This window comes from Ranitomeya variabilis, chromosome 1 (genome assembly GCF_051348905.1).
Source record: "Ranitomeya variabilis isolate aRanVar5 chromosome 1, aRanVar5.hap1, whole genome shotgun sequence".
Lineage (NCBI taxonomy): Eukaryota > Metazoa > Chordata > Amphibia > Anura > Dendrobatidae > Ranitomeya > Ranitomeya variabilis.
The window spans coordinates 1,049,633,789-1,049,658,250 of NC_135232.1; the positions used below are offsets into that span (position 1 = coordinate 1,049,633,789).

General features: G+C 42.5%; 1 protein-coding gene across 2 annotated transcripts in view; it reads left to right on the top strand.

Moving 5' to 3' along the window:
* SCFD2 (sec1 family domain containing 2) overlaps positions 1-22,798 on the top strand; it is a 654,831-nt gene extending 632,033 nt beyond the window's left edge. The window contains exons 8-9 of one of the 2 annotated variants that reach the window (XM_077279771.1): positions 4,480-4,599; positions 5,235-5,402. In XM_077279771.1, coding sequence (XP_077135886.1) covers positions 4,480-4,599; positions 5,235-5,240 — 126 coding nt within the window. In that variant the 3' untranslated portion in view covers positions 5,241-5,402. Of the gene's footprint in view, positions 1-4,479; positions 4,600-5,234; positions 5,403-22,421 lie in introns of those variants that run through there. The other variant, XM_077279770.1, reaches the window with a different exon arrangement.
* Positions 22,799-24,462: the final 1,664 nt, after the last annotated feature.

A 24,462-nucleotide genomic window follows, 5' to 3' on the forward strand; every position in this document is an offset into this window, starting at 1 on the left:
AAAAGGTCTGCAGCATCTCCAGACTTGTCTCCCATCTGGGACATCATTGGTTGGCAATTGTAATGAAGAGAGCAGATCTTCATGGATGATTTGTGTGCCCAAATGCACTCAACGTGGCAAGATAGTCCTCAGACAACCATTAATAATCTCATTGATAGCAGTGTGTGGTGCTCATACTTGATACTGAATAAATTGAGATGTTTTAAAAAGTCTGTTTCCATTTTTTCATTATTTTCACATCACTAACATATGTGTCCATTCCGTGACTTCCAAAATTCCATGACTTTTCCTTCTTGGGGCTGCAGTTTCTACGTTGAGGCGTGTATTAGTATATATGAGTACTGTCCTGTGGACATGGAGATGCAATCTAGTATCTGCTCCATATAGCTATAGTCTTTAAGATCTCACTCTAGGTATCAGTTTGCAACGTGTGTGTGTGGCCGAGCAGCAGCACACTTACAATTCTATATTATCGATCTGTAAGCACCCCATTTATCGCTAGCAGTAATGTTCCCTTATCGAAATACCTTCACAATAAAATATACCGCACTGTTTTGCGTAATAATAATAATAATAATAATAATAATCTTTAAATTCATATGGAAAAATCCCTAGAATAAGTCATCAGTGTCAGATGAGTGGAAGTCTGATGCTTGCCTAATGATCAGCTCTGGCGGTGGTCACGTATAAATAATGTAAGGTACCTTGCGACTCCGTACATTCCTTAGTAGCTGCTTCCATGTGCTGCCCATTGTCACTATTTTAGGAGATGAGGTGCAGTACTCAGGTGTGACCCCTGAACAATGTATGGCGCTGTGGCATCCCAATCCTAGGCCATGTTCACACTTTGCGGCGTGCTCTGCAGGTTTATCCCGCAGCGGAATTGATAAATCTGCAGGGCAAAACCGCTGCGGTTATCCCTGCAGATTTATCGCGGTTTGTTCCGCGGTTTCCGCTGCGGGATTACTCCTATACTATTGATGCTGCATATGCAGCAATATGCAGCATCAATAGTAATGATAAAAATAATAAAAATTGGTTATACTCACCCTCTGATGTCCGGATCTCCTGGGCGCTGCACCCGGCGGTCCGGTTCCAAAGATGCTGTGCCGAGAAGGACCTTCGTGACGTCACGGTCATGTGCCCGAGGCGTCATCACGGTCATGTGACCGCGACGTCACCACAGGTCCTGCTCGCACAGCAAACCGAAGACCGGACGGCCGCGGGCACCGCTGAGAGGTGAGTATCATTTTTTATTTTAATTCTTTTTTTTTTACACTATTTATGCTTCCCAGGGCCTGGAGGAGAGTCTCCTCTCCTCCACCCCGGGTAGCAACCGCGCATTATCCACTTACTTCCCGCAACGTGGGCACAGCCCCATGCGGGAAGTAAGCGGTTCAATGCATTTCTATGGCTGCGATTCTGCACAAAGAAGTGACATGCTGCGGGATTTAAACCGCTGCGTTTCTGCTCGTTTTTTCCCGCAGCATATGCACAGCGGTTTGCGGTTTCCATAGGGTTTACATGTTAATGTAAACGCTATGGAAACTGCTGCGGACCCGCAGCAGCAAAATCGCCGCAGATCCGCGGTAAAAACCGCAAAGTGTGAACATGGCCTTACACTGCTTACAGCCCACAACCGCTAGAGCAACCAACAGCTGATTGGTGGAGCCGCTATGCATGGGTCATCAATATGTTAGTGCCACACAACCTTTTGAGTGCAATGTATGAGCACTCCATGCATTTACACATTTTAGCTCATGTTTGATACCTTTGGAAGCTTTTTATCTTTGGGCAATCTATTTGATATGTCTCATAATGGCACATGAATGGATCCGTTGTTCGGGATCCCCCACTATTCGCCCGAGATGAGAGCATTGTCCTTCCTGCTTACAGCAATGTGCAGGATGGTATGATTAATCCTGGTACAGAATTCCTGCAGTGACAAAAGTTTGCCCAAACTGGACTACGTCACCAATGTAACTGCGTCTATCTAGTCTACCGGAAGAGCAGTCACGTTTTTTTTCCATCTGCGGGTTAAATCTGCTGATAGACTAAATGCAATCCTCGTCTGCTTTTATGTTCTGGTTAACTATGAAATAATCGAAACTTGTCCTGGAGCAGCTGCCTGTAAGAAATCAATGGACCTTCTTCTGTAGAAATTGAGTGGAAAGTGTCTGTGTAAGTATCCACAACGTGCGAGGATATAATAGGTACGCTCCCTGCCAGTCTGAAGAATAAAGATATCACCTGCTCCCATTACTGGGTGCCTGCACGGCCATGCTGAGCATTGGGACACCCGAGCGCTTCTTGTGTGATTTCCTACTTGCGATCGGAGCAGAATAATAGGCTGATCACTATATGGAAATACTCCTAATGTGATGAAGCTCCGGCTGTGGCTTCCATCACTGGTGCTCAGCTCTGCTCGGTGATATTCTTGTTGTGACCATTGACTTAACGGATCAACCGATGAAAGGCATACCTGTGAAAATCAACCATGTACCTAAACATGGAATGAAGGTGGCGCGACACCCGAGCATCGTTGATTTAGCTGGTCGGTAGGAGACACCACCAATTGTACAACATTGGCCAATGATTGATGGGACGTATTTGTTGTGCAAGCTCAAATTTCCCACACTAAATTGTGAAAAAACTTTCCGCTGTGCAAATTTGGGGAATATACCACAGACTTCACCCTTTGCTCTGCAAAATGTTAAACCTGAAATGTCCCAACATAAAGTGACAAGCTGCTGATGTGAAGTATGTAGCGCTGGTCAATTTACACTGCAGTTTATCTCCGGATGGAGGAGATGAGAATTAGGTTCGCAGAATTAGGGTATGTGCGCACGTTGCGTATTTGCAGCGGAAATTTCTGCACCAAAAATACAGCATTTTATAGTACCAGAAAAATGAATGAGATTTCTGAAGTCTCCTGTACACTTGGCTTATTTTGTCCTTCCAGATTTGAAGCAATTACACATATGCAACAGGTCACTTCACCCATACAAATGAATGAGGAAAAATACATCATCCATATTTTACGTAGCATTTTTCCTGCCAAGAGTCAGGTTTTTGCTGCAGAAATTTACTCAATGTGGGAACACGCCCTTAAAGTTTTCCGTTTGGTTCTGTTTACAGCATAAAACAATCTTTAAATGATTTCTATAAGGAGGTTTTCTCACCATGGTTATTTCTTCCATGTCCACGGGATAGGTACTAAATGACTGATCACTGGTGGTCCCACCCCAGCACCCCTACTCCTCTTCACTGTACAACCACAGCAAGGAGGAGATTAGATGCAGCAGTGGCCAAGCAGGTGTCCTTCGACTCCATTTAATGACTATAGGACTGACGGACATGTAGGGATATGGACTGTCTTACCCTGTTCCTGCCCTTGAAGACAACAGACGCACTATGTGAATACACTCGTGCGGTATTATATGTGAAGTACTATGTCTAATGTAATGTGATGTAATGTATTATGCTGATTTACAGTATATAGAGTGTTAGAGAATAATGTGAGTATAGCATAGGATAAGCCTAGGACAGCGGTTAGAAGGAGTCCAGTGTCAGTCAGTGAAGTGTGGAGGAGAGTTTAAGTTCAGGTGTAGTGGGTAGCTAGGGTCAGAATGGGCCAAATGTTCAGGGCAGTGGGTGGCCAAATGGAGATCCCTGATGGACACTCCGAGAGATTCTGGAGCCTAGGGCTCGGGTCATGGAGCTGGCCTGGTCTTCCGACATGATGAGGTCGGTGGACATAGAGTTACATGAGGGGCAGTTGGCTGCACCCGGGTGCACTGCCAGTGTGGACAACGTATACTTAGGGCTGATGAAGTCAGCGGGCTTGGTAAAGTCAAGAATGAACGTGTGGCAGAACAAAAGAGGAGTTGTGCTAAGAAGGAATGAAGCCTACATTGCTGTGCCCTATCCCACTTGTACCCTACTGATGAACTTGGACTGATTAGTAAAAGTTTCACTGTTCCAAAGAATCTAGTGTCCTATGCATTGTGTGCGGCAGCTCCTGAGAAGAGAAGCCTGGAGGCAGACATGCGGCTTACAAGTGAGCGTGATGCACCCAACGCCACATAAGGACTGGGACACCTCTTGTCTGTATAGTGCAGCCGGACAGCAGCTCAGTCGCGGCTACCGGTGTGCAGCACTTTATAGACACATGGTACTTTGCTGTTTTCTTCAGCTATATGAACATTGAATACAGCAGTAATGTATGTGGTTAATCTACTCCACCCAAAGATCGTAGGGGTCTTAGCGGTGAGAGCCTCTGAAATTTGGCACGTATAACCTATTCTATGGAAAGGTGATAAATGTCCATTATGAGAGTCTAAATAAAATTAGTGGTGGTTGGCTTGGCAATGGGTTCACATGCTAAAGAGCCATTTTTTGGTAGCATGAGTACTGTTATGAGCTGCTGTGCTGGTGAGTGTCTGTGCGATAACCTTGTTGTTTCTGTTCCATATCCAGGTGAGCCGGCCGCATCCTGGAGACTCTTCCCTCTTGATCCTGTTTGTGATCGGTGGAGTCACTGTTTCAGAAGTGCGAATGGTTAAAGACCTTGTATCAACTCTCAAGCCTGGCGTTCAGGTACTGACATATGATCACATCTAAATCTCTGTTGTCAGTAATTCAGAACTAACGTCAAACCAGAACATACATTTAATGAAAATGCTGATCAAATATACAAGATAAATAATACCAACCAAAGAAAACCGTGAACTGAAGTCTCAAAATATTAAATCTTTAATTAAAGTAAATACAATAAATATATAACAGCCAATAGTTAAAGGGCAGAATAACCCAATGGAGGATAACACAACACCATATGTAGTAAAAGTAATGAAGGTTGTAAATTATAGAGTATATGTTCCAGTGCCTATAGACTATAATAGACTATGCAAAAACAACATACAGTTTATGCTGAAGGCAACACTTGCATCTTGTGATGAAGAGAAAGGATAATTGCAGCGTGGCCCTGGTGCCCCAACGCGCGTTTCTCCATAGCTTCTTCAGGAGACGCCCCCTAACGAAGCTAGGGTGAAACATGTGTTGGGTCATTTGCACGTAGCCTTTGTGAGACAATGGCACTGAGCTAACGCTTTCATTGGCATAATTTGTACTCTAAATGAGTACGCTGTGATGTAAATGCAGCTGATGGCTGTCATATAGATTAGGGGAAAAGTTGGGGTATGGAAGCCACTTACATGAATTTTTTTTTACAGGAATGAAGACAAATCCCCATCAAAAGTTATTTGCAAGGTTTCATAACTTTCTATGCTGGACAAAAAATTTTTTTTTTAAAGTTTAGTTAATGTAAATTATTGGAGAGATATGCTGTCTACAATGTTTATTGTAATTTTGATTGTCTACTAGTGGACAACCCTAGCTTAATCTATGCAGGTCCCTACTTAGAATAAAAACAATGGATGCTCCCAGGAGCTGCTTGTTCTCCAGGGACCAGTCCATCACATATTTATACGGGATCTGATCCCGCTCATGGGTTTAGTTTGGACCTTCTGACTTGGTGTCTGTTCTGTACAAGTTCACCAGTCACGTTCCCTGGAAAAGTAGTGTGTAATCCCCTTGACTATGTTAATCACTAAGATGGACCTGTGCTCCTGGGGGAGGGTTCCTCCTCACATCTCTGATGGGATTAGACGCTGGAAACATTTTTTTTTTCTGTTTTATGAATTCCATAGAAGACATTTGAGACAAATGTATGTGTGTATTGAAGCTACTAATTTAAGGATTGCCATAATGGACCAAAAATAGAAATTCTGGAATACTAAGATGTTGCTTTATCTGACGACTCTGCCCGTGGTGTCAAGAAATGGTCGTCTCAGTCTGTGATTGAAGAGGGCGGCTTATGGTAGTCATTATTCCTGCCTATGGGCTTAGTCCATAATTCCCCTGATGGTTTAATGGAATTACCTAGATATGTATTAACGCTCTTATTCCTTGTCAAGATATGAAAACCCATTAGTATTATCAAGAATGCCGCGGCTTCTGCCCATGTACGATGCAGGAGGAGATCTCGGTAAGCCTGTCTTACATGGAAGGTGGTTTGCTGATTATCTTACAGGTCCATATTATGTCTGTAAATGACGTGGGGCTGAGACCTGTCGCTGCCGCAGATTGTGCTAAGTACGGCTCAGACAAGATATGGCGCGGCAAGCTAATGATTAACGCTTTGTGCAGGTTTCTCGCATTCACTTTGCTCCTCTTATCTCAGGTCTGCCTAATACATGTAATACTTGTCTGTTCTTGCAGAAATGATCCCTTATATTATAGTCTAATTTTAACCCTTGTAAAGTTTCAGGCCCCAAATGAATTAACGAGACCATACACTTCCATGTAAAAGTTTAGAATCATGAAGGTTGACCATACACAAGATATAGCTGTATCTCCCAGCCCTCCTATAAAGCGATCATGTTATAATATATAATGACTGATCGAGCAGAGTTATTTCAATGAGAAATGCTAAATACGACTCTATTCCTGTGGGAGTACACGATAGGCCGTTGGAAATTAAAACTAGCCTTAAAGTGAATATGTCAGTAGGTGTTTGCTATGTAATGAGAGAGCAGCAACATGTAGGGGCTGAGAACCTGTTTCCAGAGATGTCACTTACTAGGCTGTGTTTTGCAGTTTCAATAAAATCAGTGTTTTATAAGCAGGAGATGATCACTACAGGACCAGGTGTCACGTGCCTCCTGGTCCAGCCGCGCCCCCAGCACTGATTAACAGCTTTCTGGAAATATGAAATATACACAGTAACCTGCCAATCAGGAGGGTGGGCGGGGTTATACAGGGCTCAGTATTTGAGCTCTACTAGATCTGCAGCAGACACAACATTGATTGTATCAAGATGATAGCATGCAGACCAGTGAGTGACACATACCTGAAATCAGGGTCTCAACCCCTAAAGCATGCTGCTCTCATATTACATAGTACCATGAAGTAAGGACATAGATCCTGATTCCAGTCATGTATCACTTTGGGTGCAGCAGTTGTGATGGTCACAGTTTTATCATTGCAGATGTAGCAGAGCTCAGTTGTTCAGCTGTTTACGACCCCGCCCACACCATAGCTTTCTCTGTACATTGTATAGTGGCAAAAAGCTGATAATCAGTGCTGGGGACGAGGTTGGACAAGGAGGCACAAGGTCAGTTGTCCTGTTGTGATAATCACCTGCTGATAAAACACTGATTTGTATTGAACAGCAAAACACAGCCCAGTAAGTGACATATCCCTGTAATCAGGGTCTCTACTCCTCCATTATGATGCCCTCATACAAAGCAAAAGCCTCCTCACAGGTTCCCTTGAAGAGTGTTACCTGTCTGGCACCTAACATTGCAATACTCAATAGATTTTAGATCAGCCAAGCCCCGATTTAGGCAGGACAGGCTGACTGATGTTCATGGCCTACGTCTGAGGGAAAAAATAGTTGGGCATGTTGAATTGGAATATGCCTGATTCTTGCTGTATTATTTGTTTTAGGAGTGATCTTACAGGGGTCACTCCCCTCTCCCCATTGACAACACTCACCACTCGATCAAACTGAGTTACGCATTGGTTAACAGCTGTTAGAAGTTAATGGTCAGCTTTAGGCAATAGATTGAAATATTACTTGACCACTACATTATTAGGCAACATATAGTATGGTTAATGCTATATAATATGGGAAGGGAACGTAGGTAACTGAAGGTGCTGTGCTGGGCACTATCCAACACACACATCAGCCATAGTGAAAATCCAGCATACTGTACCTGATCCCTCCTGCCCCCAATATCTGCCTATTGGGGTACAGTCAGGAGCCCCCCAACTACACTAGTTCATTATCTTATCCCACTGAAATATGTGAATTTGGACAGTTTTTATAATGTTATATAGCTGGGTAAAGGCTGAGTCTTATTTGCTTTTTGAATCTCCTTTTTTATGCTCTGATAGGAAATCTAATGTGCAGTTGAGCTTCTTGACCTTCACTGATTTTCGATTCGGGCTATGTCCCTGTTCAGACTAGTGCCATTGCATCCGTTTATAATGCAGCGCTGTTCACTGATGAGTATTCTAAGGCTGTTGACTGCTGATGGAGCAGCATTCTGGCAGAAGTTTGGCTTTTATATGGATGAGTTAGATGTGAACATACTGTATGCAGATCTCCCATATACTGAACGTTGACCAGAAGAAGTACAGTGTGGTTTTACCCTATCTACATTCTGAATATGAAGTGGAAAGCCTGTACGTCACCAGGTCACACAGGGTTAGTAAGAATGCATGTAATGTACACATGATATAATCTGGTAATGCATGTGCCCTCTGGGCGGATTTTACGGTTTTACCCAACAATTTAACATTAAAGCTGTGCCATATTAAATCTGGTATTTAACCACATCTATTTGATTTTTTTTCAATTGTTTTTGAAGTTCTGCGGTAGGATTTCATGGCTATTCACCGAGCTTAAGATGGCCATGCTGATTACACTGCAGACTAACGTGTATGGAGGTATCCAGACTTTCTCCTTAAAAGTAGATATCAGGGAAAGATAGGATCAGACATATGGGATATCAACATGCCCAATTCTTGTGTTGCTAACAAAAATAAGTCACCACCTCACCCATCTAACTATCTAAGATATATGACCACACATACATAAATGTATGCATCTATATGTACACAAGGTAGTTATGATCAGAAGACCAGTCTTATCTTGACTCCACCGATAGATGTGAAAAATTCCTCTCCTGTGAATCTTTTCTTCTGTGCTTCATATCCACCCTAAGAATCAAGATAAAAAACAATAGATTCCTGGAAATTGGTGTTGAGAAGCGGTATATATGTGTGTGTGTGTATATATATATATATATATATGTGTGTGTGTGTGTATATATATATATATATATATATATATATATATATATATATATATACACTCACTGGCCACTTTATTAGGTACACCTGTCCAACTTCTTGTTAACACTTAATTTCTAATCAGCCAATCACATGGTGGCAACTCAGTGCATTTAGGCATGTAGACATGGTCAAGACAATCTCCTGCAGTTCAAACCGAGCATCAGTATGGGGAAGAAAGGTGATTTGAGTGCCTTTGAACGTGGCATGGTTGTTGGTGCCAGAAGGGCTGGTCTGAGTATTTCAGAAACTGCTGATCTACTGGGATTTTCACGCACAACCATCTCTAGGGTTTACAGAGAATGGTCCGAAAAAGAAAAAAAATCCAGTGAGCGGCAGTTCTGTGGGCGGAAATGCCTTGTTGATGCCAGAGGTCAGAGGAGAATGGGCAGACTGGTTCGAGCTGATAGAAAGGCAACAGTGACTCAAATCGCCACCCGTTACAACCAAGGTAGGCCTAAGAGCATCTCTGAACGCACAGTGCGTCGAACTTTGAGGCAGATGGGCTACAGCAGCAGAAGACCACACCGGGTACCACTCCTTTCAGCTAAGAACAGGAAACTGAGGCTACAATTTGTACAAGCTCATCGAAATTGGACAGTAGAAGATTGGAAAAACGTTGCTTGGTCTGATGAGTCTCGATTTCTGCTGCGACATTCGGATGGTAGGGTCAGAATTTGGCGTAAACAACATGAAAGCATGGATCCATCCTGCCTTGTATGGAGCATCTTTGGGATGTGCAGCCGACAAATCTGCGGCAACTGTGTGATGCCATCATGTCAATATGGACCAAAATCTCTGAGGAATGCTTCCAGCACCTTGTTGAATCTATGCCACGAAGAATTGAGGCAGTTCTGAAGGCAAAAGGGGGTCCAACCCGTTACTAGCATGGTGTACCTAATAAAGTGGCCGGTGAGTGTATATATATATATATATATATATATTGTGAGGGGTTGACTCAACCAGCTGCTTGCAGAAGTGAACACAGGAACGCCTCTTGTGGTAAATCACCTGCTGGTTCATTAGAGAACAGCATATACTGTAGCAGAGTTCAGCGAAGTAAACATGGCCTTTCTGGCCCAATGGCAAAAAAAAAAAAAAAAAAGGTCAATAGAGTCATTTTTCCTGCTGGATTCACCCGCAGGTAACACTTAAAGTCCTCAGCTCCTTCTGGAGCCACTTTCCTGTCCAAACACACAACAGAGAAAAAAAATAGTTTCTCAACATTTAACTGCCCAGCCACTGCCTTGAGGTGGAGATATGGCGAGTAGTCATCCCGCTCATCTCTTACCTACTCATGAAAAAACCTCATCCCTTATCATGGCTGATTAACCCCTTCACCTCATAGCATGCTGGAGAGAAACTTTTCACTCTTTGCTTCATTGCAGCCATTTGGTAAATTCCCAAAAAATTATTTTGTATCTCATTAATGTACACACTACAGCCCATCTTGACTGAAAAAAACAGAAATGTAGATATTTTTGCATATTTATTAAAAAATAAAATCTGAAATATCACATGGTCATAAATATTCAGACCCTTTGCTCAGACACTCATATTTCAGTCACATGCTGTCAATTTCCTTGTGATCCTCCTTGAGATGGTTCTACTCCTTCAATGGGGCGCAACTGTGTTTAATTAAACTGATAGGACTTGATTTGGAAAGGCACACACCTGTCTATATAAGACCTCACAGCTCACAGTGCATGTCAGACCAACTGAGAATCATGAGGTCAAAGGAACTGGCCAAGGAGCTCAGAGTCAAAATTGTGGAAAGGCACAGATCTGGCCAAAGTTACAACAGAATTTCTGCAGTACACAAGGTTCCTAAGAGCACAGTGGCCTCCATAATGCTAAAATGGAAGAAGTTTGGGACCACCAGAAGTCTTCCTAGACCTGGCTATCCAGCCAAACTGAGCAATCTTGGGAGAAGAGCCTTCTTGAGAGAGGTAAAGAAGAACCCCAAGATCACTGTGGCTGAGCTCCAGAGATGCAGTAGGGAGATGGGAGAAAGTTCCACAAAGTCAATTATCACTGCATCCCTCCACCAGTCGGGCTTTCATGGCAGAGTGGCCTGACGGAAGCCTCTCCTCAGTGCAAGAAATATTAAAGCCTGCATAGAGCTTGCTAGAAAACACATGAATGACTCCCAGGCTATGAGAAATAAGATTATCTGGTCTGATGAGATGAAGATAGACCTTTTTGGTGATAATTCTAAGCGGTATGTGTGGAGAAAACCAGGCACTGCTCATCACCTGCCCAATACAATCCCAGCAGTGAAACATGGTGGTGGCAGCATCATGCTATAGGGTGTTTTTCAGCTGCAGGGGCAGGACGACTGGTTACCATTGAAGGAAACATGAATGCGGCCAAGAGATACAGAGATCTCCTGGCTGAAAACCTCCTCCAGAGTGCTCTGGAACTCAGACTTGGCCGAAGGTTCACCTTCCAACAAGACAATGACCCTAAGCACACAGCTAAAATAACAAAGGAGTGGCTTCAGAACAACTCTGTGACCATTCTTGACTGGCCCAGCCAGAGCCCTGACCTAAATCCAATTGAGCAATTCTGGAGAGACCTGAAAATGGCTGTTCACCAACGTTCACCATCCAACCTGACAGAACTGGAGAGGATCTGCAAGGAAGAATGGCAGAGGATCCCCAAATCCAGGTGTGAAAAACTTGTTGCATCATTCCCAAGAAGACTCATAGCTGTACTAGCTCAAAAGGTGCTTCTACTCAATACTGAGCAAAGGGTCTGAATACTTATGACCATGTGATATTTCAGTTTTTCTTTTTTAATAAATTTACATTTCTGCTTTTTTTTCAGTCAAGACTGGGTGCAGAGTCTACATTAATGAGAAAAAATGAACTTTTGAAACAGAGTGAAAATTTAAAGGGGTCTGAATACTTTCTGTACCCACTGTATGCATTTATGTACACACATTGCAGCTTTCTATGACTGTTGGACTGTAGTCTATGGTCTTCTACTGCCCTCAATTATTGTAGATGGACAGGTCTGCAGGGAACAATGTCTGTGTTGGATCTTCGTGAGGCCTCATTCACACGTCCGTGTTTCCAGTGCTTGTGGCATCTGTTTTTTTCACGGATCCCACACGTACCCATTATAAGCTATGGGACTGCTCAAATGTCCATGTTTTGACAAAGACCGTGAGTCCATGCAAACCGCAAGGAGACATGTCCGCTTTTTACTGGCAGAATGGATGACAAGGGCCAGCACAAGTCTATGGGTCCCTGAAAAGCATGTACAGCACACAGTTGGCATCATACATGTCCTGTCCATGCTAAACATTGCAAAGTATTGGAGATGCTTAGTAATTTCTTTCTTTATCCGTGCTTGAAAAACCTTGATTACACTGATGGTACACAGGGCAAATTTTCTTTAAAAAAAAAACTGGGCGTATGCAACCAAATGTCTAAGTTTGGCCAGTATTTTGTTTGGCCAACATCAAACGAGAAAAAACAGACACCCACATAGAAGTTTGGTTGAATACGTCCAGTTGGTTATAGAGAAAATTTGCCACGTTATTACCAGGGGGGCAAAACTTTGGAACAGAAGGGCACAGAAGAAAAAGTGTTCCAGAAGGACCAAGCGCCAATTGGAGGAGGCACTCAGGTTACATAAAGAAAAAAATCCAGTGAAACGTCCTCTTTAACAGTGTCAACTGCAGAGCCACCAGGCTGCCCCTACAAGTCATACACTGGTATGGAAACATATGAAGATCTCTATTTTCCTAAATATGAACTTACTATCCTGGGGTGTGCACGGATCTTCTCTGGCAATGCTTTGGGGTACCTTTTTTGTTTTCTATGTTGGTCTGTGAGAGCACCGCAAACTATGTTTTTACTATTACTATTTTGCAGTGGTTAAGGATTTATTTTTCCTTATTATGGGCTTAGTGCAAAATCCCAAAGTGATGAATATTTTTCTGGATTAGCTGCGGAGTAACGTCCTGTGCTAACATGGTTTTCTCATTTTCTCCCTCAATAGTTCTATAGCAAACACTTCCACCTGTGGCTTTGTCTAAGACCCCCGACAAGCTATTATGGCAGTGAGCCTCACAGATGGTGAATGAATTAACCACATAGGGAGTACGCTGTCAAGTTTCCTCAGCCTTTTGTTAAATTGAGGAAGATACCTGGATGAGCAGCGAAGCGTCTTCAAGATTGAAAATCAAATTGAGTCGAAATGATCCCATACGAAGCTTCAAAATAGCTAGCGGCCATGCGGGAAGCTGCTGAGTGTAGAAGCAATTTCCATCTAAGTGTTCAGTAGCAGCTGAACAGTTGGAGATTAATGGAGGATGTAACATTCAGGGGTAAATTTGACCAAAATTGCCAATATTGTCCCCTGTGTATGGAGTTAGTGATACTGCACATACAGTATGAAGGAGTGAAGGTTGGTGTGCAGGTGGACAATGATCCTCTCTGCTGTCAACTACGCCCTAAAAAATAGCGAATGATGGAAAATATGTATTGACCATGTCCGGCACATGAGTATTGACAGCAGTTGCAAAATTCCTGGGAGTTTTTCTGGTCTGGTTAAGAGGCTTTTACGTGTAGGAATGAAAGTGTTAAGGCCGACTATTTCTGCTCAATTTAGCGCTCAGTTAAGCATCGTGCTCAGTTAATGGTTCTGTTAAGTGAAGGACGTCTTTCTGGTGCTCCCGATTCCAAACACATTCTTCTCCCCATTTCACTTCTCATTCATCGCTTTCCAATAGAGCAGCAGAAATCCTTTCTCCAGCTTCAGCGGTGATTCAATTGTTCCGTACTGATAGACAGGCTCGTGCGGACGCCTCGACGAGGCCGTAATGAAGAGCCCAACGATCAGCACATCATTAATAAGAAAGATGTTTCAAAAGTATGCTGCGGGAATGTTGGCGGGCTGTCTGGGGCGCACTGACACCGCAGCTGGCGTATGCTGGGCATCAGCTTGACTTGGGTCACACTCGTCTGAATAGATTAACCCTTTGAATGTATTCAATATAAATGCACATATTGTTTAATGAGGAAGAACAGAAACACTAATTAGTCCAAACCCCAAAGCAACATGGCGGAGATAATAACGAGGCAATGCTCTAATACAAAAGCAAAGAGAAGGCTGAGGTCACCATATTCTATGCTGTCTGGTACATTTCATGCATTGAGGAGCACAGACATTTGCAACCAGTATATAGGTAAAGCAGTGTGAATATAATGAATTATCGTTTCGGTATATGCTGTCACATATACCGAAACACTGTACACAGAATCTTACAGGGAATGGGCCACCAGAAAATGCCATTTTGTTGAAATCCGGTTTTCATGTTAAATGATTAATCCAAAATATTAATGGCCCAGTTCCTCAAAACTTTTATGCCAGAATTCTGGCGTAAAAAGCTTTGAAAAGTCACAAAGGTTTGGTGCTCGGAGGGACTATGCTACCATTTTGCAACTTTTGGCATTTTCGTGTTATTTTCACCTAGCTGTGACAAAGTGGGTGGATCTGGGGAAGGACGGGGCATGCTAACCCCACTCATCAATGCTATGCCATAATTCTTACTCCAGTCACCGACTGGAGTCATATTCATGGCAACGTGCATACTACTTTTCAGGCGACTTTCAAATGAATCAGGAGTGTCTGACTCTAGCATGACCCCTCATCAAGAACGGTGTGAAAATTTCCAGTCTTGATGAATCAGGGCCTGAGTTTTCCTCTATCCATTGGGAACCTAGGAACCGGGCTCTCTGGAGACCCTCTTAAATTGTGCATGCTCAATCCCTGCTCTATTCATCATCTATGGGACTCTTCTAGAATGGTGAGGGCAATGCGTGGCCCACCAGCGTTCAGTAAGTTATCCTCTATACTATGGATTGTATATATCTTAATACTTTGGGAATGCCCCTTTAATTTTTAATTTTTTTTTTTACAACTTTCCCTATTAATATCTAAGCAAAAAAAAACTTGTACTTTTCAGAATGGCCATTAGACCCTATATTAGGCTCACACTTCTGTTCTTTACACAAGACTTTTCTACAGTCTCATTATCACCATAGATTACATGATAACAATGAAAGGTAACACCTCTATAGACAGTAGATAGTAACGGATCTACCCTCACAGTGGGAGGTGTCACAGCTCACCTCCTCCCTTCAGTGTCTTTTTCCCAGATCAGAACATGCCCAGATAAAAAAAAACTTCTATTCTGGTCAATTGGGCAAGTGACAGTCTATAGCTTATACTTACGTACAGTATATACGGTACGTCTAATATTTTGCCTAGTGACAATCGCAAGATTTCAGGGGGAGGGGGCTTTTTCTTGGAGGGAGGAGAATATTTCAATAAACCTGAAAAAATAACATAAAAAAGAAAACCTTATTGAAACAATAGCTTAATTTTTGGTTACATATTTCCTTTACGTAAAGGGGCAGGGGCACAGCCTGTAACCACATGACCTCATAGCAAAACTAGAGATATGGCCCAACTGCACCTTGATCACCAATTGCATTTTTTGGTGGGAGGGGCAGGATTTGGGATGTAGACATGGTGGAAAATGGGCATGGGTGCCATGTGTGCTCCTGAACTCCAACTCTAGGTTATTTTATTATTATTCTTTTGGGTTTGCACTTATGACTATATATTCTATCAATGCTAGTTAGTATTACACTGACTGTATATACATATTTTTTCACATATTATTGTTCTGTATTGGAGTATGAACAAGCACTGTGTACATACAGATTAAATGCCCCCATACACACTAGTCTAAGGTTGGCTGATCCCACCCATACTGGTAGGATCAGCAGACAGCCCAATGTTTATGAGGGTCTCCTAACTCTTCTCTGACAGAAGATATTGTGGAAGACAAGGATCCGGCTTGAAATCCAACCTTGTGTTTGAAGTTATCCATAAGTTGCCACTAGAGGAGTCTGGCTATGGTTTTCTGAGATAACTCATGAGCGCTCGGCTAAGCCTAACTTTCCTCTGTATGGGTAGTCGGAAAAGATGACTGTCAACCAAATGCGCATTTATCCGACAGCTATCCAATGTGTATGAGGGGCTTTAGATACTATTATTTTGAATGTGAACCCAGGATCCCTTACAGTATTGGGACACGATGCCATCAGTTATATTAAAAAATCATAATTGTTTAATGTCCTGCCGTTCTATTTCAGACCCGTAGATGAACGCAGCATCAATCGACTATTTCGTAATTTTATATGGCAGGGAAGGAGACCTAGAATTGGACTGTACATCCTTCAACAGCCTAAGACTAATGGGGGAATCAATTTCCCAGATGTTAAATTATATAATCTGGCAGCTAATATGCGGATCCTTAGGGACTGGCTGAACGGTACATCCACGTATTCATCCAATACCGTGGAATCATCTCTGATGGGTAGTGGGTCCCTGGTAAGCTTATTACATTCCCCTTATCCCTCACTAACATCAGACCATAAAAATAACCCCTTATTTATGTCAATGTGGAGGACGTGGGTGGTGGTGCGTAGGAGGCTGCACTTATCCAGTGGTGTTTCACTTGCACAGTCATTTTCCAATAATCCTAGTTTTCATGATGGAAAGGCACACCCCATCTTCTCTAGATGGCAGAGAGAGGGTTTACGATCCATTGGAGACATAGTTGACACACAGACAAGAACTGTCATTTCATTTGCTCAGGCATGCACTTTGTTTGACTATATACGCGCACATCCTTTTCATTACATGCAGCTGCAAAGCTACGCACATAGTGTCATACACACTTTCAATGACAATGACTGGCAGGACGAATTACTGAACAAGTTAAATACATGCACTCGGAATAGGGGTCTGGTCTCGGAGTACTATACATTCCTTCGTCCTCTGATGCAGTATGATACTGTAGGGGTGGGAATTGCGAAATGGCAGGTGGATGATGTCTCCTTTACACCATCTCTTATCTTGCGGGCATTACAGAAAGCACTCAAATATATACCTTCTGTCTCTTATTGGGAAATGGCGTTACAGATCCTGCACAAGACCTATGTTTCACCAAAACGTAGTTATCTGATGGGGAATCTGGCGAGCCCGGCCTGTTCTAGATGTGGGGAACCTGAAGCGGACCATTATCACTGCTTTTGGGCTTGTCCACAAATTCAATTGTTCTGGCAGCGTATACATACCTTCGTGTTGACGCACACCTCATATAACATCACACTTACTTCAGCCTGGGCTCTCTTTGGTCATGTTACAGATAACGACGTCCATATTCCATACCATGGTAAAAAATTCCTTTTTATTATCTCAGCTGCAGCTCGTAAAACAGTTCTGCAAAACTGGTTGGCGCCTAAAGTGCCCACATTGCGACTTTTCCTAGAGAAACTTGCTTTTCTGTTTAGAATGGACTGGATAGACGCTTCCCTCCAGAAAGAGAAAAGAACTCAGACATTCTTTGACACATGGGAACCATTTATAGCGATTCTTCCGGCTCACACTAAGCAAGGAATCAGAGATTGTTTTAAGATGACTACTTGGTTCTTGGAACAAACAATAGCAGGTCGTCCGCCTTTGTGAGGATGATTTGCGGTTTGGGACATATGAACCTGCGGATGTGGGAGTGGAAGCCGTGTGCTCTCCCCCCTTCCCCCTTCCTCCATTTTCCTCAGGTGTTCTCCTCCCCCCCCCCCCCTTTATTTTCCTAAGTATTTTCCTCATGCTTCTCTGTGTTTTTTTTTTTGTTTTTTTTTTGCCCATTCCGGCATAACGTCAAAATATGGCAGTGACAGATATTAAGGACCAAGAACAGATCTTTCAAATTAGCCATTTTACTTATTTGTTATGTTTATGCAAATTATTCTATTTACTTACATTGTATTGCTCGTGATGTAACGTAACATTGACTGATTGATATAAGAATGTGCAAATTTTTCTTTTTTTTTTTTTTTTGTCTAAATTTTATATTTGTATTGTTAAGAAAGTTTAATAAAAACATTATTGAAAAAAAAAAAAAAAATCATAATTGATTACACCATGTCCCTGGTGGGATGGCTTTTACGCTGTTTTTTTAATCCAAAACAGTGTTTACTAAGTAACCTATGTTATTTATATGGGGTATACAGTTTTGCTCAAAAATTTACATACCCCGGCAGAATTTTTACTTTCTTGTCCTTTTTTTCAGAGAATATGAATGATAACACCAAAACTTTTTCTCCACTTATGGTTAGTGGTTGGGTGAAGCCATTTATTATCAAACTACTGTGTTTTCTCTTTTTAACTCATAATGACAACCCAAAACATCCAAATGACCCTGATCAAAAGTTCACATACCCTGGTTATTTTGGCCTGATAACATGCATAGAAGTTGACACAAATGGGTTTGAATGGCTACTAAAGGTAACATCCTCACCTGTGACCTGTTTGCTTGTAATCTTTGTGTGCATAAAAGCTGAGTGAGTTTCTCAGACTCTTGCATCTTTCATCCAGCCACTGACGTTTCTGGATTGTGAGTCATGGTGAAAGCAAAAGAATTGTCAACGGATCTACAGGAAAAGGTAGTTGAACTGTATAAAACAGGAAAGGGATACAAAAAGATATCCAAGGAATTGATATTGCAAGTCAGCAGCATTCAAACTGTGATCAACAAATGGAAAATCAGGGGCTCTGTAAAAACAAAACCACGGTCAGGTAGGCCAACAAAAATGTCATCCACAACTGCCAAGAAAATTGTTTGGGATGCAAAGAAAAACCCACAAATAACATCAGCTGAAATATAGGACTCTCTCAAAACTAGCGGTGTGGCCCTTTCAAGATGTACAATAAGGAGGCACTTGAAGACAAATGGGCTGCATGGTCGAGTCGCCAGAAGAAAGCCATTACTGCGCAAATGCCACAAAGTATCTCACCTACAATATGCTGACTTGATGTCCAGAAGGCAGTCATTGACACACTCCACAAGGAGGGTAATCTACGAAAGGTCATTGCTAAAGAAGCTGGTTGTTCAGAGAGTGCTGTATCCAAGCATATTAATAAAAAGTTGAGTGGAAGGAAAAAGTGTGGTAGAAAAAGGTGCACAAGCAACCAGGATGACCGCAGACTTGAAAGGATTAAGAAAAGGTCATTTAAAAATTTGGGGGAGATTCACAAGGAGTGGACTGCTGCTGGGGTCATTACTTGAAGAGCCACCACACACAGACGTATTCAGGACATGGGCCACAACTGTCGCATTCCTTGGGTCAAGCCTCTCATGACTAGAGATGAGCAAATATGATCGGGTCAGGGCTTGTTAGGCAATCTATTGCGCTTACCGAATATCCTGCAGAGGGAACCTGGCTTCCTGGATCGCTCCGGCTGATCAGCTGTTCGGCTCCACAGCTGCATGTGTCGCAGCTGTGTGACAGTCACTACACATGCATGGAGAGCCTGTTTGTCGGATTTTAAAATAATTTCTCAAGCTGGTGTTATAAAGTATTCTAATTTACTAAAACAATGACATTTGCGTTTTCATTGGCTGTAAGCCATAATCATCAACATTAACAGAAATGAACACTTGAAATAGATCACTCTGTTTGTATTGACTCTATATCATATGAGTTTCATTTTTCTGTTGAAGAACTTAAACAAATTGACTTTTTGATGATATTCTAATTTTGTGAGAAGCACCTGTATATAAATCCATCTGAAAGAATATATCATCAGACATGAGCTACAGCTACAATACATGAATGTATATATTGTTGCATCTGCAATGTAGGGTAATACAAAGATATAGTTAATGGTTGGTCCTCATGTAATAAGACGTGGAATGTCCTACTTATGCTTCTACCAGGCTGTTAGATTTGCATCACACTTCCAATCTCACGCTTGACTATAATGGTGTAAATGTTAGCAATTTATTTCAGTTTCCTGCTTACTGGGACAAACTTGTTACAGGTCCGCAGCAGCCGATGGCTTAATCTCAGGAATAGTGCCATAAGTGCTCCTTACTCTGTATTATCGTTTACGTATCAGACATTGTGACACACCACCAATATTCGCTGTCAGGTTGCCCTGCATGTTTAATTGGCGTAATACCTGTTCTGGCGACAGTGGTAGGCCGGGGTCACACTAGAGAGTTTTACGGACGTATGAGAGGCGCAAAAACAACGCATTGCACACTGACCAATGATTCTCTATGGGGCAGCTCCTATCTGCCGTATATTTCGCAGCCGTATTTTACGGGCGTAGAAAATTGCTGCATGCTGCGTTTGTCAGCGTATTGCGCAAAAAATCCGCCAATGAAAGTCTATGGGGGTGAAAAAAAATACGGATTACACACAGACCATGCGTGTGACCTGCGAGAAATACACACCGGTGTTCTATAGAAAAGACGGTAATTCAGTGCGGTGTACAGTAAAATCACTCTGACAGGTTAGAAAATAATCTACTATATAATCGTCTAATTCTGTCTGTTTGTCTGTAACGGAAATCCCGGGTCACTGATTAATCTCGCCAGCTGCCTGCGACCAATCAGCGACAGGCGCAGTCCGGCCGCGAATTGGCGCGGGATTTGAACCACGCTTCGCTGATTGGTCGCGCCCGCCCTGCCGCGACCAATCAGCGATATTGGCGCAGTGCGGCCGCAAATTGGCCCAGGATTTGAACCTCGCTTCGCTGATTGGTCGCGCCCGGCTGGCCGCGACCAGTGATATTGGCGCGGGATTTAAACACCGCTTCACTGATAATGTATATATTTTACCTGGAAAATCCTGTGTATTCATTGCATTATTCTTAAATCTTCATAAATGAACTACATACATATTCTAGAATACCCGATGCATTAGAATCAGGCCAACATCTAGTAGCTAAAATAAATGTCTACACATACTGTATATATATATATATATATATATATATATATATATATATATATATATTTATATTTAATGCAGCGCTAGATAGCATAAAAGCAGGTAATTCAATTGCTGGCTTTTGCTATCTCCTTATCAAACCCGACAGGATATGAGACATGGTTTACATACAGTAAACCATCTCATATCCGTTATTTTTTTACATATTCATCACTAATAATGTTAGTAGTTTGTGTGTGCAAAATTTGGGGCTCTAGCTGTTAAAATAAAGGGTTAAATCATGGAAAAACTGGCGTGGGCTCCCGCTCAATTTTCTCCACCAGAGTGGGAAAGCCAGTGACTGAGGGCAGATATTAATAGCCTAGAGAGGGACCATGGTTATTGGCCCCCCCCCCCCCGGCTAAAAACATCTGCCCCCAGCCACCCCAAAAAAGGCACATCTGTAAGGCTTCTTTCACACTTCCGTCGGTACTTGGCCGTCACCAGGCGTCGGCGTGACGTACCAACGGAAGTTTGTGAATTTGTTAGTGACGTGAGCAGCGGATGCAGTGTTTCAACGCGTCCGCTGCTCATTGTAAAGTCCCAGGAAGGAGGGGGTGGAGTTCCGGCCGGGCATGCGCATTAAAAAATGCAGGAGAGGACGTACGAAAAAACGTTTCCTCGAATGTTGTTTCGATACGACGGCCCGCCAAATACCGACGCATCCAGTGCACGACGTATGGAACGTGTGTCCGTACATTGCGATGCGTCGGTAATACAAATCTATGTGAAAAAAACGCATCCTGCGGGCAACTTTGCAGGATGCATTTTTTCCATAGAACGACGCATTGTGACGGTCTGCAAAAGACGGAAGTGTGAAAGAAGCCTAAGACGCACCTATTCTGGCACTTGGCCTCTCTCTTCCCACTCCCCTGTAGCGGTGGGATATGGGGTAATGAAGGGTTAATGTCACCGTGCTAATGTAAGGTGACATTAAGCCTGGTTAATAATGGAGAGATGTCACTAAGACACCTATCTATTATTAATCCAATAGTAGTAAAGGGTTAATAATACACACACACATTAAGAATAAGAGCATCCGAAGCGCTGCCGTCTATTGAACACTAGTGAATCCGCATGTGTTCACAGAACCGTGCGGATTCACCACGTTCAATACATTCTATGGGTGGAATTTCTTGAAATACCATCCACTATGCTATAACATTTGGTCGCTGCGGGTTTGACACTGCATAAGTGCGCAGCGTCCAAACCGCAGCAATTACTGATCGTGGGCACATACCCCAAGATGCTCCGTTTTTGATGCTGTGAAAATATCCAGCATCAAAATCTCCTCAAGAGCTCACCGCCACATTCACTATCAGTATTTGGTCAGTATTTTACATCAGTATTTTTAAGCTAAAACCAGGAGTGGGTGAAAAATACAGAAGTGGTGCATATGTTTCTATTATACTTTTCCTCTGATTGTTCCACTCCTGGTTTTGGCTTAAAAATACTGAGGTAAAATACTGACCAAATACTGAATGTGTGAACGTGTCCTAAAGGTATAAAAAATTACATGGTGTCCAAGGCCATTTACTATATTATACATTGTCTTTGCTTCCTAGAATAGTGTCTTCCACAGCCTGCTACATAGAATTTGTGTTTTATAGTTTGTTTTTGTTCTAATTTTAGGTGGTTGTTCTGTCCACAAGACTTCTGAAACCGCTCGACATTCCTGATTTGCTGTTTGCAACAGACCGTCTGCACCCAGACATCGGCATCTGACTGTGTTCTCCACCAGATGAGTGACGATCCAGGGTTAAAATCACAACAAGATGGGCTCCGCTCGTCAAATGTGTATAAGACTGAAGAGCCTGAAGATTTCTATCCAGTTTGTTTGTTTTTGTATTCATTAAAATATGTCTCTGAGAAGATAATTGTCGGGAGAAGCTTTATCCTTGCAGGGAATCTGCAGCTCTCATTGTGCGTTCTCTCCCTCATCTGCTTTAACACGTTGCTCATTATCTGCGCTGCTCAAGTTCTGACAATAATAAAACTTGGCTAATATACGTTGACTGCCTTAATGGGGCGATAAACACCTGTCTGTAGGGAGATTAATCATGTTATAATAGTGAGCAATGTTCTAGTCTGCGCTCCCGGGCAAGGACATTCATGGGATTGGCTTTACCTGGAAGGTGAATGCAACAATGCACAGCTGGCCACAGGACAGGAACATCTGGGTGTACTTCATTAATTTCCTTATGTAAGTGGGTATTGGCGCTGGCATTAGACCTCTTCTGTATAGCGGGCGTACACCTCTTCACAATTAATCAGAAGGTTATGTAAGACTGTGTGCACACTGACTTTTTGGCAGGTATTTCAAGTGAGTCCACTACAATAAAAGCACCTGAAATTAATTCCCTTAGGTCGGGGAATAAAATGTTCATGTCACTTACCTAATGCAGCTCAAATACTCAAAACTAGGCACAATTCAGTTAAAAGGCTGTAAAAAAAATGTTTTCAAGAAAAAAAAAAGTATTTCAAAACATTTCTGAAACTCTTAAAAACTCCACTGGAATGCAGTTTCCACAAGAAAACGCATCATTATTGATTCCTCAAAAAACTCCATCTACACATAGCCTAACAATAAGGCCTCTTTCATACATCAGTTTTTTTTCATGTATGAGGAGAAACAGACTGATTTCCTTAGTGATTTTGGACAGGGTTTCATCAGGTTTGTTTTTACTGATGAGAAAAAAAAAAAAAAAGTTTCTCCACCTTCTCCTATTTTTCAGTCAGTGAAAATGGTCAGCACACGGATGGGACCTTAGTACTGTCCAATTTTTTCACAGACCCATAGATTTTCATTGGTGATTTTGAGCCAACACTCAGGTCAATATCTGACATGTCTCCGCCATATTGCACGGACCACTTGATTTGAGGGGAAAAAAATCGGTCATGTGAAGAGTCGCATAGACTGTCATACCTAGGTATGAATGCCATACGTGAAAAACACAGATAAGGCCTCTTTCACACTTCAGTTGTTTGGCGTCAGTCTAAATCCGCCATTTTCCTCAAAAAACGGATCCGTTTTTTTTTCGACGGATCCGTTTTTTTCCCCATAGACTTGCATTAGCGACGGATTGTGATGGATGGTCGTCCGTTCCATCCGTCATGCGACGGATCCGTCAAAATTTGGCGGACGTCATCTAGACATTGATGGTCATTGCAACGTTTTTTGTCTGCGTTGAAATGGCGGATCGCGACGGATCCGTCGCGTCCGTCATTTCATAGAATGGCCACCTATGGGCGACGAATCCGTCGCGATCGTCATTTCGGCGGATCCGTCGCCCCAATCCGTTTTTTCAATTTTTTTCAATTGCGCATGCTCCAAAAAGTATATACAACCCCCGAGTAACGGATCCGTCAAAAAAACGGATCCGTTACATCCGTTTTTTCAACTATTGTGACGGATCCGTCGATCCGTCATTATGTCGGAAGTGACTGACGCCAAAAAACTGAAGTGTGAAAGAAGCCTAACACTCATAGAAGAAAAACTGACATCTGAATGGTGCCTAAGACCCCAGGGACATTTTACTATGAGCTTTACTGTTATGATCCTAGTGGTAGAGGATCTCAGGAGTTCCAGCTAAGTCCGCAAACACAAAAACCAGCTCATAGGGAAGTGGTAACTTGGCTGACCGCATATCTGATCCTGGCACAACAACTAGAA